The 17,387-nt window shown below is 42.3% G+C and overlaps 2 protein-coding genes across 3 annotated transcripts in view; both read right to left on the bottom strand.

Moving 5' to 3' along the window:
* Positions 1-6,859: 6,859 nt before the first annotated feature.
* LOC308315320 (copine-9-like) overlaps positions 6,860-17,387 on the bottom strand; it is a gene marked incomplete at both ends in the record, with an annotated part of 80,010 nt that continues 69,482 nt past the window's right edge. For both annotated transcript variants that reach the window (XM_080763253.1, XM_080763252.1), the window contains 4 exons: positions 6,860-7,042; positions 7,817-7,890; positions 9,068-9,125; positions 11,487-11,589. In XM_080763253.1, coding sequence (XP_080619379.1) covers positions 6,860-7,042; positions 7,817-7,890; positions 9,068-9,125; positions 11,487-11,589 — 418 coding nt within the window. The remainder of the gene's footprint in view (positions 7,043-7,816; positions 7,891-9,067; positions 9,126-11,486; positions 11,590-17,387) is intronic.
* LOC308316006 (bis(5'-nucleosyl)-tetraphosphatase [asymmetrical]-like) lies at positions 15,603-16,055 on the bottom strand (the record flags this gene model as incomplete). Its single annotated transcript, XM_080764327.1, has 1 exon — positions 15,603-16,055. One exon carries the CDS (start codon positions 16,053-16,055, stop codon positions 15,603-15,605), a length of 453 nt encoding a protein of 150 aa, XP_080620453.1.

Raw genomic sequence — 17,387 nt, 5'->3', positions numbered from 1 at the left:
GGAAAAAACTTTCACTTTTTGAATTTTATTACAGAAGAAAATGAACTTTTACAAAATATTCTAATTCAGTGAGATGGAGCTGTATACTCGTTATTCAGAATGCCCCATTACACGATTTAATTCAAAATGTGTAGCACTTACAAGCTCTCACAATGCGAGCTTTTTATTAGAGTGTCTGCTAAATGCCTAAATTGTAAATTGTTGTAGTAGATCAGCTATTGTAAGTACGGTATATTCCTATAGTTACTTTCCACCACTGACTGCTGTAAAGCAGTGAGATCTGAATAAAAATAAGTGAGCTTCAAGCATGTATTAAAGTGCTTTAATGTGTTTACAGGTCGTTGTCAGTCAGTCAGAAAGGGATGAATGGAATTGCAGGAACACGGTTATAAATACATTTTGTTTATATCAAGATCACAACAACAAAATATTTAACCATACAAGGTTTATCAAGTAAAATTGACTACTCAGCTAAGTGAAAGACAAAAACCCCAAATCAAATGACAGCATGGCAGCAGTGTGATTCATTCGAATGAGAAGAGGGCTTCTAACTGACGAACTAATACATTCATTAAAAAACAAACAAAACAATCAATAGTCTGTCTAATTGAACAATCTATAGGCTTATTGAGACATCATAGTAAAAGTGAACTGTCAAGCATACGCACATACTGTAAACTTGGAAATGTACAATTAAAAGGCATTACTAAAATGTAGTTAATGCCTTTATAATTGTACGTTGGATGACTATCAAATGACAAACATTATACAGTAATATGTCCATTCACAATAATGCCCTCCTTGCTAAACATTTACATGAAATGACTGAATGTGACTCATTGCTTTAGTTTAGAAAGAGACAGACAAAAGGTAAAAAATACATGGTATTGTCATGTGTTCAATGAATTTTAGTGTTCTGGAGACACCTTGTGTGCTGGATGCTTGTATGGTGTTCATTTTAACCCGGAAGTGTTAACATGGACCAGGTCTATTTGTACATTTTCAGGGTGAATTACTGAAATTAACACTCCAGAGGACGTTGTATTGCTGTGCCTTTATAAGCACGACATTGTTTGAATCACGAGAGATGGTATTCTACTGTGTGTGCATTGGACCACACCAATGTGAATACAAAATGGGTTAAATTACATGATGAAATGAAGTCAAACTGAACGAATGCCTCACACAAACGCACACATGCATGCATGATGAATGTCCATCAGTCGAGATAAAAGCAGCTTGCATACAACAGAATTTCCTGCAGGCGTCGCAGGACACAGCCAGAATATCTGTCCATTTATTACCAAACTTAAAAACCATTAATAATGTATACACTCAGTCATACAAGAATTCATATGAATTGGAGGATATACTGTATGGCTATATGAGCAAAACACAGTAGGAGTTTATTCCTCAACATGCAAGAGTTAAGAAGTGCACGAGACGTTTATTGTAGGCTATATACCTCAGACACCCCACCCCCAACAAAACATTTAGGCCTACAGAAGTACATTAAACAGGCAACATTTGTATTATACTGTGTATGAATTGCAAAGTCCAAATTTATAATTATGCATTTGGAATGTAACTCTGTAATCCCGTGACTGCATTATTTCTGCGCCACAAGCCGTCGCTGTAACACGTAGGGGTGTGGACATACTTGACCAATAGAGGGTATCCGCATGCATAAAGTGAGTGGCAAAGTGATTTTAACGTCATTTAATGTTGCTTAGTGCAATCAGATAGCACTTCTCTGTTTGGATGTGGCTGCCGAGGCCAGGAAGCCATTTTTTGCCACTCAGTGGGCGTCCCCGCATATCTTCCGGGTATGTTGATGATGTCACTCACGCGCATACACTCTATTGGACTATCATGACAAGGTACCTGGTACTTACACCCAGAGCCATAGAGTAAGACAGTTATGACATTGGGTGGGGGGGGGGGGGGGGGGGGGGACAGCCAGGTTACGTCGCGCGAGCCCATAGACGCCAATGCTTTCCGTAAACTTCCGGTTGTCGCTCTGGATTAAGTGTCTGCTAAATGCCTATACATTGTAATTGTCCCTTTTCAATAGAAGTCTATGTTGATTAGAGCCTGGCCCCATGAAGTGAACGGAGTTGTCCTAACTATGTCTTACTCTATGGCTCTGCCTACACCACCCAAACCTACCTACCAAAGTGTCATTGCATTTTAAAATAAGACAGAAACAGACTTGAGCCACAGAGGCGCTATAGCCCAGCCCGGTGCAATGTCCATTTCTGTTGACTCCATCCTGGTCAATGGTGTCAACAATACCATATGTGAGAATGCAAAATAATGTATATTGTTGTTGTCGGATGTCCAAAACGGTTCCTTTTGTATTATTACTTTAAAAATAAATGATAAATAAATGAAAATAGTCAAAATAGTCAATCTACAAGCTCACAACACTTGGCATCGTGAGGCGTTGTGAGCTTATGTATATTGGCTTTTTTCACTACTTTTGTGCAACACTCTTGTATGATGAAGTAGGGCATTAATTTATACCAAAAAATAAACAAATATGGATTCCGGCTTTCTGCTTGAGAGCAATGGTGTCACTCTGTGTTACAGTAGGCCTACTTGCTGACACGAGCCCATCTACATAGCCAAACTAGCACACCATTTGTGCAGTAGGCTACAGCAGACGGAAGAGTAGAGCTTAAATGAGGCTATGAAGTGTGAGTTGTAGGTATGAATAAATTAGGCTTTATGGAACAAAGATATACAGTACAGGGGAACACAACACATTTACTGGTAAAATGCTACTACTTGAGAAAAACCATGCATAACAGAGACACCTTGCTACTCACAACAGAAACACTAGGGGTCAGAGTTGGACTGTTTAGTGCAATGCACTGGGTGGCTGGCTGGAGGGGCATATAAAATGTCAAGTCGCAGCAGGGGGAAAAGGGGTGTGGGGGTGCATGCATAGGGAAAGAAAAGATCACATCATTAGGAATCACAACTATTGCTTTTCTGTTGAACTTATGTGCATTTATACAACTTTCAGGACGTTTTCCGGCAATTCTTCGAGCAAAATAAAAATGTGCATCTGTCAAACTATCATAAAGGGAACACAGTGGTTCTCTGAACTACTTTGAATGACAAAAACAAAGCACACATTGAACAGCGCACTGGTCTTAGTATCTACATCTCATCTATGCTTGAAAATAGCTGATCCACAAGCTGGTAGATCGACCATTTCTGGCGCTCGTTTCCGTCGTTTGACGAAGTATTCATTGGGCTTTACTATTCTTTCCCTTTTTCCTTTGTTCCCTCGTCTCACATTTTCACTTGCACTTTATATCCTTCCTCCTCCACCTTCATCACTTTCTCCTTTCACTCCCTTCCTATCGTTCTCTCCTCTCCTCCTCCTCCCTACGGGAGTGTGGGGGGGGGTGGGCTGGCATTTCTCTAGCAGCAGGAGTTCTGGCTGCACCCAGCTTAAGCCCACGCTGGGTAGAAGAGGGAGGGTGCAGGAGACAGGTGTGTGTGTGTGTGTGTGTGTGTGTGTGTGTGTGTGTGTGTGTGTGTGTGCGTGCGTGTGTGTGTGTGTGTGTGTGTGTGTGTGTGTGTGTGTGTGTGCGTGCGTGTGTGTGTCATGCGTGTGTGCGTGCATGTGTGCGTGCAAGTGCGACAGTGTGTGTGTGTGTGTGTGTGTGTGTGTGTGGAACTGGAACTGGAAGTACTGGACATAAAATGATGCCCCCCGCCTTAAGATCGGCCAACACTTGTCTAATTATCTCTGTACGGAATTCACGTTGGAATATTTAACGGTCTTAACAGCTTTAAAAAAAACCCTGAATGAATATCCTTCCGTAATCCCAGCACAGTCACTCATCCTATAGTGTAAGGATTAATGTAATTGATTGTGGCAGGCAGGGCTCTAAAATGAAATAATACAAAAATTCATAGTGTTTTGCACAGCTCTGCGAGTCTCTCCACACATGTGTGCATTGTTGATAATGACAATGATAAATGACTAAATTAGACAGAGCGATTAGTGCATGTTAACAACCCATTTGTCGTGGGTCAGAGGTTGTTGAGATTGTGTCCACTGAAGCACTCAAATGGACTGACTGTTTCGTCTGTGTCACATAGCAGACTAAAGCATCTGCAAGCTCACAGTGTACAATACACTAGTTTCTTTAGCTTGTAGATTGGCTATTTTTTTGGCTTTATACTCCTGCTGACCTGGTGGTCACCAGAGAACACACTGGCATTGTACACTTGTGCAAACCACAAAATAAGTTTTGTTTTTGGACCTTATTTTGAATAGTTTGGGGTACAAACAAAAGATTTTTGTGACATGTATTGAAATCGGTCCGCTTCAGATCGTTTCACTTTCAGGAGGGAAGTAACTATATACCTTTTTTATTTTCCGAATGCAGGCTTATATTCTTTTGTCTAAAAATGTTATTCCAGTTGTCTTGGGTTGTTGGGTTGTTGAGTTGTCCCCCCCCCCCCCCCCCCCCCCCGGCCTAAAGTAGTAAAGTAGTGTTTACCACTATTTCCAGATTCACAGCAGAACTGCGTGCCTGCCCGAAGACATCGAGATTCAACATATCCGTGGTTTGCAGAAAATTTCTGTTTTTGGTCTGGGTCTGATGTTCATCCTTGCACTAAATGTAAAACTGACACTCGGAACATACATTATAAACACAAAAATGTAAATGTACAAATGTAATAAAAATAAAGTAGCCTAACAAAATATTTATTTTAACTAATCTAGTTTTGAACAATTTTATATTTTATCTTGGGGACCAGCCTACACTCTGTGTAGCACGCCTGTGTAGTTCTTTATCATATCCATACTATCTCTCTGCTCCATTACATTCCACACAGATATCGTGAAAGCATCTACCTCCTGCGTTGTGTGTGTGATTTATCCCTCGTGGCGGCTACATACTTCACACAGAGTCCAACCAAATAAAGTTCACTCAATAATCTGCCCGGCTCAACCCATCCGCCCGAGCCAATGAAGCAGTGTGCAGACCGGAACCGGTGGTTTTACCACATCCAGCTGTTGGGAATTTGTCACAATGGTACGGAGGTTTTGCAATTGCTATCATTTATTGTTAATACTCAGAGATGGATTACAGAGCAGAAAGTTGGCTTGTTAGAGTACTTCCACTTAGCCAACATCTCTTCAAAACTATCGCTGCTTTTGCTGCTGGCAGAATGCCTTTGGCGGAATGCGGAAATAAAATAACATACTGTATCACATCCACCTTGAAGTCTGAAAATCTTTTCTTGCTTTTTTTCTCGGAAACTACGAGCGCTGTCCATGGTTTTGACAAACCATCCGAGTTTCGGATCTGATTTGTGATCTGTTTTTTAAATCGCGATTAGAATATTAACGTTTCTGGCAGAAAGATAGACATCGTGAGCTAATGCTATTTTCCCTATTTTCTTTCGCCAGAAGCTAACTACCACCAATGATCCCAAGGTGGCAGTCAAAGTGAACCGAAAACCGAAAAGTATTCAGTGACAACATAAGAACTACATTGGATCCATTAGAATACAACTTTCTTTCCTGAAAAGTAGCTATTTTTGGGGGGATATACAAAGGGTCCTGTCAGACACTACAATTAGAAAGCGATCCAAAATATTGACTACAAACAGACATGTGTCCACTGCCTGGTTCTGATGAGAGCTGCCGCTTTACTCTTCTCTGGAATGATGTTGCCTCTCGTTTGTAGGCCGTGGAGTCCGTTAAGTGTTATCGGTGTGAAGCAGAAGGTTGTGTGTTAGTCATGCTTTGGGTGATATTGCATGCCTGTGCCCTCTGCCGCATCTGGGTGAAAGTCCAGAGTGAAGCCACACAGTTGAAAAATAAATAGAAGGGGGGAAAAAAGAAGCATGAGTTCAAGTCCGTTGCTCTCCCCATGTCCCCCATATATGGGGACTAGGTTGGACGGAGGGTGTGTAGAGCCCAGGATCACATTAGATAATTGACACAGGGTTGAAAAATGGGTTACAAAATCGTGGGATAAAAAATAATTTTTAAAAAAAGAAGGGGGGAAAAAGCTGTGCCCGCTTCCCTCATGTGATGATGTGATGTGACATCCGATGAGGTGCATGATTTTCATAGCGTTGCTTGAATTTAACGTAATGAAAATGAATCCCATCCATCACAACACTTCAGATTTGCGATACTGAACCTTTCAAACTAGGCTCAATTCCAGATAATGTTACTGCATTGCTTATTTATCGCCTGAAATGTTTTCTGTATCTGTGTTTTGTCTCTGGGTGGAATCCAGCATCATTCAGTGTGAAGCCTGCCGATTCCAGCCATTTCCATAAAAAGCTGAGAGAGCTGGCTACTTGCTGCCTTGCTGCATAAACACATACTTTATATGGATAGAGATATTCCAAAGGATGTTCTGTTGATTGGCACTGTTTTTCATATTTGTAAAACATGCCTAAAAAGTTTAGGCATGAGGGGTAAGGCGTCGCACAAGATAGGGCCTATAGTCTCTTCATTTAGAGAACAATTGTTTTCATTCCATCCATCTAACAGGGACTAATCTAGACGAGGGAGGCCAGGTGAATATCAGAAACTCGATGGTAAATAACTAAACTAGCAGTAGGGCAAGAGTTGAGAACCACGTCTAAACCATACGTCTGCAATGCATAGCGAGGTGAAGTGTGGTCGAGATTCAGAGGTGGAAGGTAACATAGGGTGAGTGCTGAGAACGACGGTGAAAATCAGCTGTCAAAGCAGGTAACGATGATACATAAAATAATAACTTTTCTCTACTCTCCTGCAAAGATGATGTGAGGATGGGCTGAGTGATGAGAAGAGAGAGAAAGGGGAACTGGAGTGTGTGGGCGTTCACATGTGCCCATGTAGCTCCGGCAGTGAGGAGGTGGAGAGGGCCGGCCGCGGTTCGATCCCCCGGCTCTTCATGAAGGACAGCAGCTGCTCGGGAATCTCGGCCAGCACGTCCTTGGCCAGCCGTGCCATGCTCAGGACCTGGTTCCCAGAGCGGTCAATGTAGTCCCGGAAGGGAACGAACTGGAGCAAAGGAGGCAAAGGATGTGGGAGGATCTGTGATCCTGACGGTCTGATATCCATTCGGTACTTATGTGTTGCGATCACACCAGATTAGCGTTGCAGCAGTGACTATATATAATGGATTCAATCTCTAAACACTAACTGATAAATATTTTCTAAAATAGCAAAATAGCATTTTATTGAGAGTGTGTCCACTGTCCAGTCAATTAGACTGGACAGTCTAAATATTACTCATATCATATAATTTGATCAATGAACGATTTCAGTTTAATCGTGAAAAAGCTGCAATAATAAACCTTGCACAGTGTATTACACACGTCATGTCACTCAGAATTATGTGGAGCGACTGTACATTACACTGTATGACCCATATTAACCTTCTGAAATGTAATTTAATGCACAAGCCGCAATGCATAGTATGGTATTCAGTTAACTATGTCTCTATACTCCTTGTTCAAGCTTTTCAAATGGGCAAAATGTATTTATGACGGTTTGCACTCTTGGATATCAGCCAAATCAAGAGAGTTAATTATAATTATAAATTAGCATCAATTAGCTTAGTATTAAGCCGATAGTATCCAACAGCCGATGCACTGAACTGAACCACTAATGCTTTGTGAGCTTGTCGATCAGGCTCATAGCTATGTTCAATCAAGTATAATTAACCCATTAAGACCAGAGGCCAATTCTACAAAAGCCTTGTGTTCAAATGTTCAAAAATAGCAGTGATGCTATCAATTCCATGATGCAAGAACAACATGGCCGATGGCTTACCTGAACTATGTCCCGCTCTGCCAGACGACCTCTGGACGACACCCTGACCTCATCCCCGTCCAACTCCTCCATGGCTGAGAGAGAGAGAGAATATACATTAGTGTTGTAGTTGAGTCCACCTAAAGCAAGTCCAAGTCAAGACCGAGTGTGTGTGGGAGGTCCGAGTTGAGACCGAGACTGACAGGAGACGAGAACGAGTCGAGGCTTCTCATTTGATAGGTACAAAAAACACTGCGAGGCAGGTGTATCAGCTGTGCTCCGTTACTTAACAAGGTAACTGTCTATAAGCTCATATTATGGGTATAATACAATTATTTCATTGCATTGTAGTGACTCGAGTGACTCGGTGGGGGAAGAGTCTAAAGTCCCTTGGTCCGAGAGAGTCAAGACCGAGTCAAATTAAGGGCGAGACGACACGAGACAAGTCAAGGACTTGAGTACTACAACACCAATATCTATATATCTATCTATTCCAACGAAAAGTTAGAACGCACCGGAAGGGACGGGGGACCGATATACGTCTTTCAATTGGCTCCGGCAGATCAGGTGTCACACGCGCAGCATGCAGGGCAAGAGAGTTGTTCTTACACACAACCACACACATATGGAGCCTCCGCTAGCATCTTCGCTAGATTTCCCGCTTTTCACCCAGATAATTGGTAGTCTGCCACACATATCCACACGTTGTTGCATAACATTCCAACTTGCATCTTTTCGTTGGCTTTGTTGCGTTTCAGTTTCACCTCACTAAAACAATAAATCCATGTTGTTGATCGAAGTCAAACTAATACTGCCATCTCTGCATATTAGTACACAGCGTTGGTACTCGAATAGTATTAGTACACAGCGTTGGTACTCCAATAGTGTATATTAGTAGCCTATATACCTACATGCACATGCACATGCACATGCACACATGCACACACAAACTGTGTCTGTGGCTTGCTGCATTGATCTCTGTACAAACGTAATTCCATTGACTTGACTTCAGTAATATAGTCTCCCCATTGGGTTAGGAGAGGGGGAAGAGGGTGTTCCGAAATGCAATTGGCTGCACATGAACACCCGGTGTTGATGTTTTATGCATTTTTACATTTCCTGAAAAGCAACAGTTTTAGACATGCATACCAATGCCCAACAGTAGTCTTGCATGTGCCAGACTGCTATTGCACAATTTTTGAATTATAAAGATGTTTGGAACTGTTTACCGGTCAACATAGTATATTAGTATACAAGTGGTTAAACACTCACCATCGAACTCAGCAGGTCCCACTCCTACGATGATGATGGACATGGGTAGAGAGGCTGCCTGAAGATACACACACAGAGTACAAAACACTTGTTTTGTATTATTTTGATTAGTGATACTGAAATCAAACTGAAAAATGCACACGCACGCGCGCGACATGAGGAGATAGCGGCCGAACGACGCGGAGGGTAAGTGTGTGACGTCACTGCCGTGTGAAGGACGGCGTTGCAGTAGTGAGTAGGGCGGTCTCGGCATGACGTACAGTAGCTGTTGACTTTGGGTCCCTTGTCCGTGTGTTGGGTACAACTTGTTTGGTACAACTTCTCAAATGTACAATAGATATATGCATGTATATATATATGCACACACACACACACACACACACACACACACACACACACACACCGGTTTTGTGTGTTTGATTGAAACGATTTGATTGGCTGAGCATGAGATGTGAAAATGTACAACGATAAGTGGAATTGCTAGTTTATAAATAAATATATTGTATTCTTCTATACCACTAGAAACTGCAAAAGAAATCTCTTATGTTCCACAGTATTTATATGATAGCTGCAGGTCCACAATGGTAGGCCTACAGAGAGGATTCAGAGTCTCTCATCGGAAAGTGGAACAGCCTCGCTATTTATAAAACTCTCTTCTTTCTCAGTTTAGAGGGAAACAGAAATGCAGTCACTCTGAGATGTGGGCTACAAATGTAATTCTCAAGGAACTTCAAAGAAAGGAGCAAAGAAGATAGTTGACCATCATATTTTTGTTGTTTTCCAAAGATAGAAAAGTTGAAGAGAAAAAAGAGAATATGGTGAAAATATTATGGAAGGTAGTAAGCGCTCAGGTGACGCAGTGGTAAAGTGCCTGCCCACCACCAAGGAGGTTGTGGGTTCCAATCCACCGTAGTGCATCCCACTTTGTCGAGCATCTGCACAAACACAATAAGGCCGTGGGTTCACTGGAGGAAGCCGGGCAGGGAGGGTGATAACTGTACGTAATCCTAATAAGGGCTGGGGTGGCACCTGTCAGCAGGGAGTCTTGGGTGGTTGGAGAACCTCCCGGTGGGGGCTCCTCGCTGGTAGGTGAGTCAGTAGTATACAACAACAGTGACAACACAGTATCAATTGGCATAACGACTAAATTGGGTAGGAAAAAGTGGGTAAAAAGAAAAGAAAAAGAAAGGTGGTTAAAGGTTGTTCTTTATTTTTAAAAGCATTCATTCTCTTTTATTGCATAGAATTAAAGATATTAATGAAAAAAAGCTAGATGTTATCCTGAGTGCAAGCAAGTGGACAGGTTGTGAGGAAATCAATTAGGGTTAGTGAAATAAGGAGGGTGAGGGTGCTACGGAGGGTGCTACTTTAACTTACATAAACTGTAGTCATCATGATCAGATCATGGATTTCACAATGCCACGCCAGACTTTCCGGTCCTTCATTGCCATCCCCAGTTCCTGCTTACTGATGCATGTGTCCCTAGCGATGACATCAGGGAACGACAGTTTTTAACTTCTGGTCTGCTTTGAGGCAGGATTCCAGAGAAGAAGGGAAGATATAACCACATTGTCAGCTCTTTAGCAGTGGCCAGCAAACTATGTTCTTCTGGATCGAACTAGTGAAGAAACACGGGGAAGGTTGCTGTATATTAGATTAGTCGATGGGTGGCTCTTCCAAGACAGATTTCGTGCTCTCATTAGAAGGCGGGTGTAAGTGCCATCAAACCATTTCTCTAATTTATTTGTGTCCATGTTTCAGAGCCATAGAGTATCGGCTCAATGGTCGTCCTAAATATTTTTACTTTGAACATCTTACTAAGCTGGGATGACCAGATCTTATGCATGTCATTGCAGGCTGACCAGTCCATACCCTTCCTAGTTTGAAAGTCCTTTTGGGAAGAAGATATATCAACCCAAATACTTGCAGTCATCAACCTGTTTCAGAGGAGTGTTGTTAAGTGTTTGTATAATGTGGTTATTGTTGGATTTGCATATATTTACGTATTCAGTTTTCGTCTCGTTGAGATAAAGACCAACACAGTTGGAGTGTATTCCAATGATTGACTGATAAGCGTAAAGTCAGTGTCGGTTAAGTTTTTAGGAGGATGACGAGAGCTTCTCCTAGGGTTTATTCGGTAGCCCTTATCATTGATAGTATCAACTGACTTAGGAAGAACATAATCAACAACAATAATAAATAGAAACGGGGCAAGTGTGTCGCCTTGGAGCGAGGATGCAAGGATGGGGATTGGGGAATGATGGTGTTTCTCAGTCAGTATTGATAATTTTGTCGATGACACCATATCATTTAAGAATTTCAAACATTTTCATAAACTGTAGTACTGTACTTCTTCCACCACTGCACGTAGCACACATGGAAGTAAGAGTTACATTACTTAAATGACTTAGTTACTTACATTGACCACAGCTTCTTTGGTTTGGATCATGTCAGATATCACTCCATCAGTAACCATCAGCAGCACGAAGTACTGAGATCCATCGGTGACCTCTGCTGCACACCTGGAGAAGACATCCATATTACATTACAAACGTAAACACTCCTATTGGCCCGGTTTCCCAAAGGACACCTCTTACACCATGGTGTAAGAAGTGGTGTTGCACATGCTCAGTTGCTCCTCTAGGCTGTGAAGCCTGTGAACATAGACATTCCGTGCCTGAGGCCTGGTATGGTATAGTCCTCAGGCCTGAGGCCTGGTATGGTAGGTCTCAGGTCTACCATTCTGACATTTAATTTAATATGTGGACTGTTGGACAGCTGACAGTAGGCTCTCTTTATTCTTTAAAAAAAAAAAGAGTAAAGAGAGCCTACTGTCAGCTGTCCAGCAGTCCAAATATTATTAAATTAAATTTCAGAATGGTAGGCCTGAGGCCTACCATACCAGGCCTGAAGCCTACCATTGCGTGGCACATCTATGCACGGAATGTCTATGTTCACAGGCTTCTGTGTGCGGCCTAGATGAGCAACTGAGCAACACCACTTCTTACACCATGGTGTAAGAGGTGTCCTTTGGGAAACCGGGCCATTGGCATTCTCACCCTCCTCTCCTCTAAGCCTTAATCCCAACTACACTATTTTGAATTCAGACAACAGAGTGCTGAGCAGTAACCGAGGTGAGGTGAGATCAAACTAGTGTCTACTGTCTAGGTCAACATAGACGTGGGGCTAAGAAAAGAGGAACATATTCAATCTACCCATTTTCAAAACAGAATTTTCAATAGCTGCCCATTGAATGATTGATTGAAATATTTATTAACAGTTTGCAGAATGGGTACATTTCACATGAAAGCACAACTCAGTACAAAGACTGTTACTGTGGACGACCCACTGATAAAGCATTACAATTGTTTACAACAGGGTCCACCATTTTCAATTCATCGAATGCGACACCAGCCTCTTGAACCTTATACTATGTATATCATCTGAAAATATAGTAGTACTGCACTTATGTCATTGGCAAATACTGAAAAGAATAGTGGTCCAAGACAACTCCCTGCCCTGGGGCATACTGCACTGAAAACATTTGTATTTCTCTTCGAGGGGCGTTAGCCCCTCCTATGCCCAGCTTTTCGTGTCTGTGTAAACACAAACATTGAAGACAAAAGTGAGGACAGAAAAGTGAAGACGCAAATTGTGATTGGCCTGAATGACATTTGTGATGATTTGATTGGTTGAGCACGGAATGTGACATCTGATGATGCATGATGATAAGCGCCCCTCACTTCACACAGGTGTGAATTTTTTGACCATTTGTCAATCATATCCATCAGTGCTGAGCATATAGAATGATCTGACTCATATGCATTTATGCTAGAGTTTCATTTGAGCTTCATTAGCTTCCTCAACACTGTAGGATTTTTACCTGAGTTCGATTCTACAAATGTCTTCCAAATCAGTTTTATGAAAAACCTGTGTTTCTATGTCAGTTGCGCTCAACCTTTTTCATGTCAAGGACCCACAGATTTTATTATGTAATTGGCCGCCGACCCCCATCTGAAATTATGTTGTACGCCCCCTCCCCAAGAAGATTTGAGTAAAAAATGTTCGCTCTGAAAGAATATATATTCAAAGATTTTAGGCACATTTTAACGATTTAAAAAAAATAGCAGATCTACAAGCTCATAGCGAGTGCCGCACTATGAGCTTGTAGATCTGCTATTTTTTTATATAGCTAAAGTATAACATAATGCTTAAAACACCAAAAGAATGGGTTTGTTATTAGCAGCTGAGAGACAGATCAGATTCCGTATTCCAAACCTGGGGAATAACCCTCCTTCAGATTAAAGATATTGAAATATTGACAATTAAATTTGATTGGAAACAAGTTTAAAAAGGAAACTTTGCATATCTTGAACCTAAACCCCACTTTTCTGACACATCTTATGCTGCGTATTTCTCCACAAAATATTGTATGTTAGACGATGATGTCAACAGAAATAGCAGACAGAGTATTTGGTACATATTTGGTGAAGGGTGCGTGACTCATCTGACCCTACCACTTGTCTCTGTAGAACAGCGGATGTGATTTTTACACCAGATAGAAATCATTACAGTTTTCTCAGCAAAGAGGTCAGCTGTGTACATTCATTAACAGATACATTAAGTTAAGTTCGTTTTATCTAATCAATTGAATTTCCTATAGGCTATTAATGAGATCAGCACCATCTCGTTTATTTGTGGGGGAACTCTCTCTCATGTGGCCACTTGGCTTTATTCAGATATAATATAATATAAACAGCACACCGATAACTTCCACTCTAATGTCAGATGACCACATCACAAGTTTAAGGGTGTAACGCACGCACGCACACGCACACACACAATATTATGAAATATTATTACACTTCAAAGGCAGTCAGGTTATGTTCTGGGGCACTGGTTCCATGTCACAGAGGCTTGACTTGTTTACTATCCTCGAATTTCACTCAATCGTCTTCGTCAGTCAGAATAACGAGGACTCAACGAGGTAACACAGCATGAAATAACAGAATGTAAGCCATGGCCTGGTTCTGCCACGGCCCCTTATTCCCTTACCAAAAGACAAATACAATCAGAGTGGTCCATCTTTCACCGCCTCCGTATCACAGCACATCATCTTATTACGGGATACGTCAGTGTCTAGATGTGTGTGTGTGTGTGTGTGTGTGTGTGTTTCTACACGCCTGCGTGTGTGTGTGTGTCCGTCCGTCCTGAAATGTCCTTCAGGTGTGTATCTGTTTACTCAAGAATACACCCTCTATCTAACACAAGAATAACCTGTTCCGCCCGGCTGAGCACAACATTGATCGGTGTGTGTGTGTGTGTGTGAGTGTTTGTTAATGGCTGAGTGCATACATATGTACAGTACGTGTTGCTGCATACATTGGTGTTCTTGGTGTGTGTTGTTTATGTTTACTTTGGTATGTGTTGTTTATGCGTGCGTGCGTGATCATCCTCTCTTACAGGATATGCAGTGCTTCAGAGGCTTATAAGGTTGGTGTAAGTTGTGTGGGATGGATCACAGAGGGTTCTAAGGTTGGTGTAGGTTGTGTGGGATGGATCACAGAGGGTTCTAAGGTTGGTGTAGGTTGTGTGGGATGGATCACAGCGTATTGTGTATTGTGTATGCTGCAGTGCGGGTCCTTGTGTCCAAAACAAATTTCTCCTTTGGGAAACAAAATAAAGAAACCTTGAACCTTGGGTTTATCTTGGTTTAATTGTCATCTGTTTGGCTATATTAGTAGTCTTTACAAACAGAGGAGTTCCCTGACCACACACGAGGACTTGATTAAGACCCACAGTGGTCCAAATGTTGTTGACTCGAACATAAACCTTTTTTTACTGGGAGCTATAGTGTGCGGACTTCCCCTCCTTTCCTCAATGTTGGGCTTCTCCCTTCTGGCTCCAGTCCAAACTATGGAATGCACTTCCCATTGCAATCAGAACTTCAGAATCCCTCCCAATCTTCCGCCGTAGTCTGAAAACCCACCTCTTCAGACTCCATCTTTGCCCGTAGCACTTGCCCTAGCCATAGCGAGCTTATGTAATTTAAATAGCATTTTATGTAGACATAGCAGCACTCTATAGTGTATATATATACGCATAGTTCAGACGGATGTTAGCTTCCGTATGATTCTTGATGACGATGTGTGAGGAGCGCTACCCCCTCCTATGTCCATCTTTCCAGGTTTGTGTGAACACAAACATTGGCTTGTGATTGGCTGATCACCCCATAGCGATGATTTGATTGGCTGAGCAAAGTATTTATTTAAGCTAAAAGTGAGGACCCAAATTGTGATTTAGAGTTTTGCTTTTTTCACTGCAAAAGCCTGTTTCAGATAGCACATAAACACAGACACAGCATGTTGCATCACCTCACCTGAATTCTGAATCTGTAGGTGTGCAGTTTCGCTAAACAAATGTATTGTGTTGTGCAGCGCTGACATTGGTACGGGTACGGATGCCCCTCCGTTATAGTATGCGTTCTAAACGAGCATCGTTCCCAACTGGCATCACCAAAGTGGTTAAGTATATATTATATTCCATCCTGCTGGGCCTCTAGGTGTTTGTGGGCGGTCCTAAACGCATCCTGTAGATCCTGGTACTGAACCAGAGAACAGGCCTCCTCCAGCTCCGCCCAGCGATAATCCTGGTGCTCCTCGGACAGTGTCACCTCCACGTCCGGGTCCGTCAGCTCCGCCAGTCGGTACACGACGTCCTTGGGTCTCTGTCCCACCTCGTAGTGCAGTTCTCGCAGGAAGCCGCCGATGACGCGTAGGTACTCGCCCCCCAGCCCGGCCTCCTCTTGGGTCTCTCTCAGGGCGGTGGTGAGGTCGTCCTCCCCTGGTTCTACGTGCCCCTTGGGCGGGGTCCAGTGATGCTCTCCATAGGACGTTTGCAAGAGCAGATACTGGATGTGGTCCGAGCCCCCCGAGACCGACTGGGCCCCACACCGGTACACTATGAAGCCACAAGCGCGACAAGCCATCCCAAGCGCTTTTTCGATTAGACGCCGTTGATAGAATCTCCACAATTGTCCGTGATTACCAGATCCGACTGGCTGAGGGTAATTTAAGCCCAGAGTGTAATCGGCTGTTTTGCTGCCCCGTTGATGCAATACTTGGAGTAACCCTGACGTTCGAGTCGGTGGCAACGGTTAACAGGATTCCCTTTATTAAATCCAACAGCTAATTTCCCTGCAGTCTGAGTGGGTCAGGGGATATATACAGCTACAAGCTACTGATGTGACTTGTCACATTTTATTTGTGACATATGCCTGCCCATATATGGTGCAATGTTCCCTCAGCCCTATTCTCCCTCAATACTAATACTTTCCCGAATCCAAGCCTAATCTATTGCTTTATCTGTTACGCAGTCAAGAGGATTCCATGCAGACCTAGTAAACAAAAATCACACCCATGTGAAGTGAAGTGAGGGCCGCTCTTATCATCATACATCATCATACAGTACATCCGTTTAAAAAAATTCCGTCTTCACTTTTCGCCCTCACTTTTATCTTCAATATGTACTTTGCTCAGACAATCATCACTATGGGGTGATCAGCCAATCACAAGCCAATGTTTGTGTTTACACAAACCCGGCAAGCTGGGTATAGGAAGGGCTAGTGCCACTCAAAAATTGGTTACACATGTGTCTTAAACATGGATATCTGAAAGCACACTGTGCACATGGCACACCCCTATACTGGTTGACAAGAGATATTTTCCTGAAACGCCCATCTGTAGCCTAGACGTTTTGGTCATTGTGCCAAAAATGTACAGAGTAGTACATATTGCCGCTAATAAAGTTGTCTGGGAATCGCTGAGTAAAATACTGTATAAAAGTAAAATCGCACTCGTGACTCATGTGAAGTGAGGGGCGCTCAGAGTTTTTGGGGAATGATGATGTTCTCGTGTCCATGAAAAATAATAATAATAATACAAATCCACGATGTGCTCTGAAGTGGCCGTGCTATGTATGTCTATATACAGTGTACAGTCATAGTGCTCATAGTGTATTTAACTGTACTGAATATGAGCAATATCAGGAAGATTTGAATATCTGACCTGTTTTCCTTGTTCCTTCATTCTACAGTATGTCTATTCTTCTTACCTTTCCTGAAATCTACAAATAATGGGAGCGTGTACGAAAGTTTCACTCACTTCTTAACACAAGAAGTGAGTGACACAACACAACTTTATCACAAAAACCTGTGATAAAGTTAAGGTTGAATTTGAAAGACGAAACTAGCAACAAAGTTGTGATTGTGAAAATAATTGAGCAAATACATGGCCTATTAAAATACTAAAATGTATAAATC

Source organism: Protomyctophum bolini (assembly GCF_963924005.1).
Source record: "Protomyctophum bolini genome assembly, chromosome: 5".
Taxonomy (NCBI): domain Eukaryota; kingdom Metazoa; phylum Chordata; class Actinopteri; order Myctophiformes; family Myctophidae; genus Protomyctophum; species Protomyctophum bolini.
The sequence above is the reverse complement of the archived record's forward strand: the minus strand, read 5'-3'. Positions and strand labels throughout refer to the sequence as shown.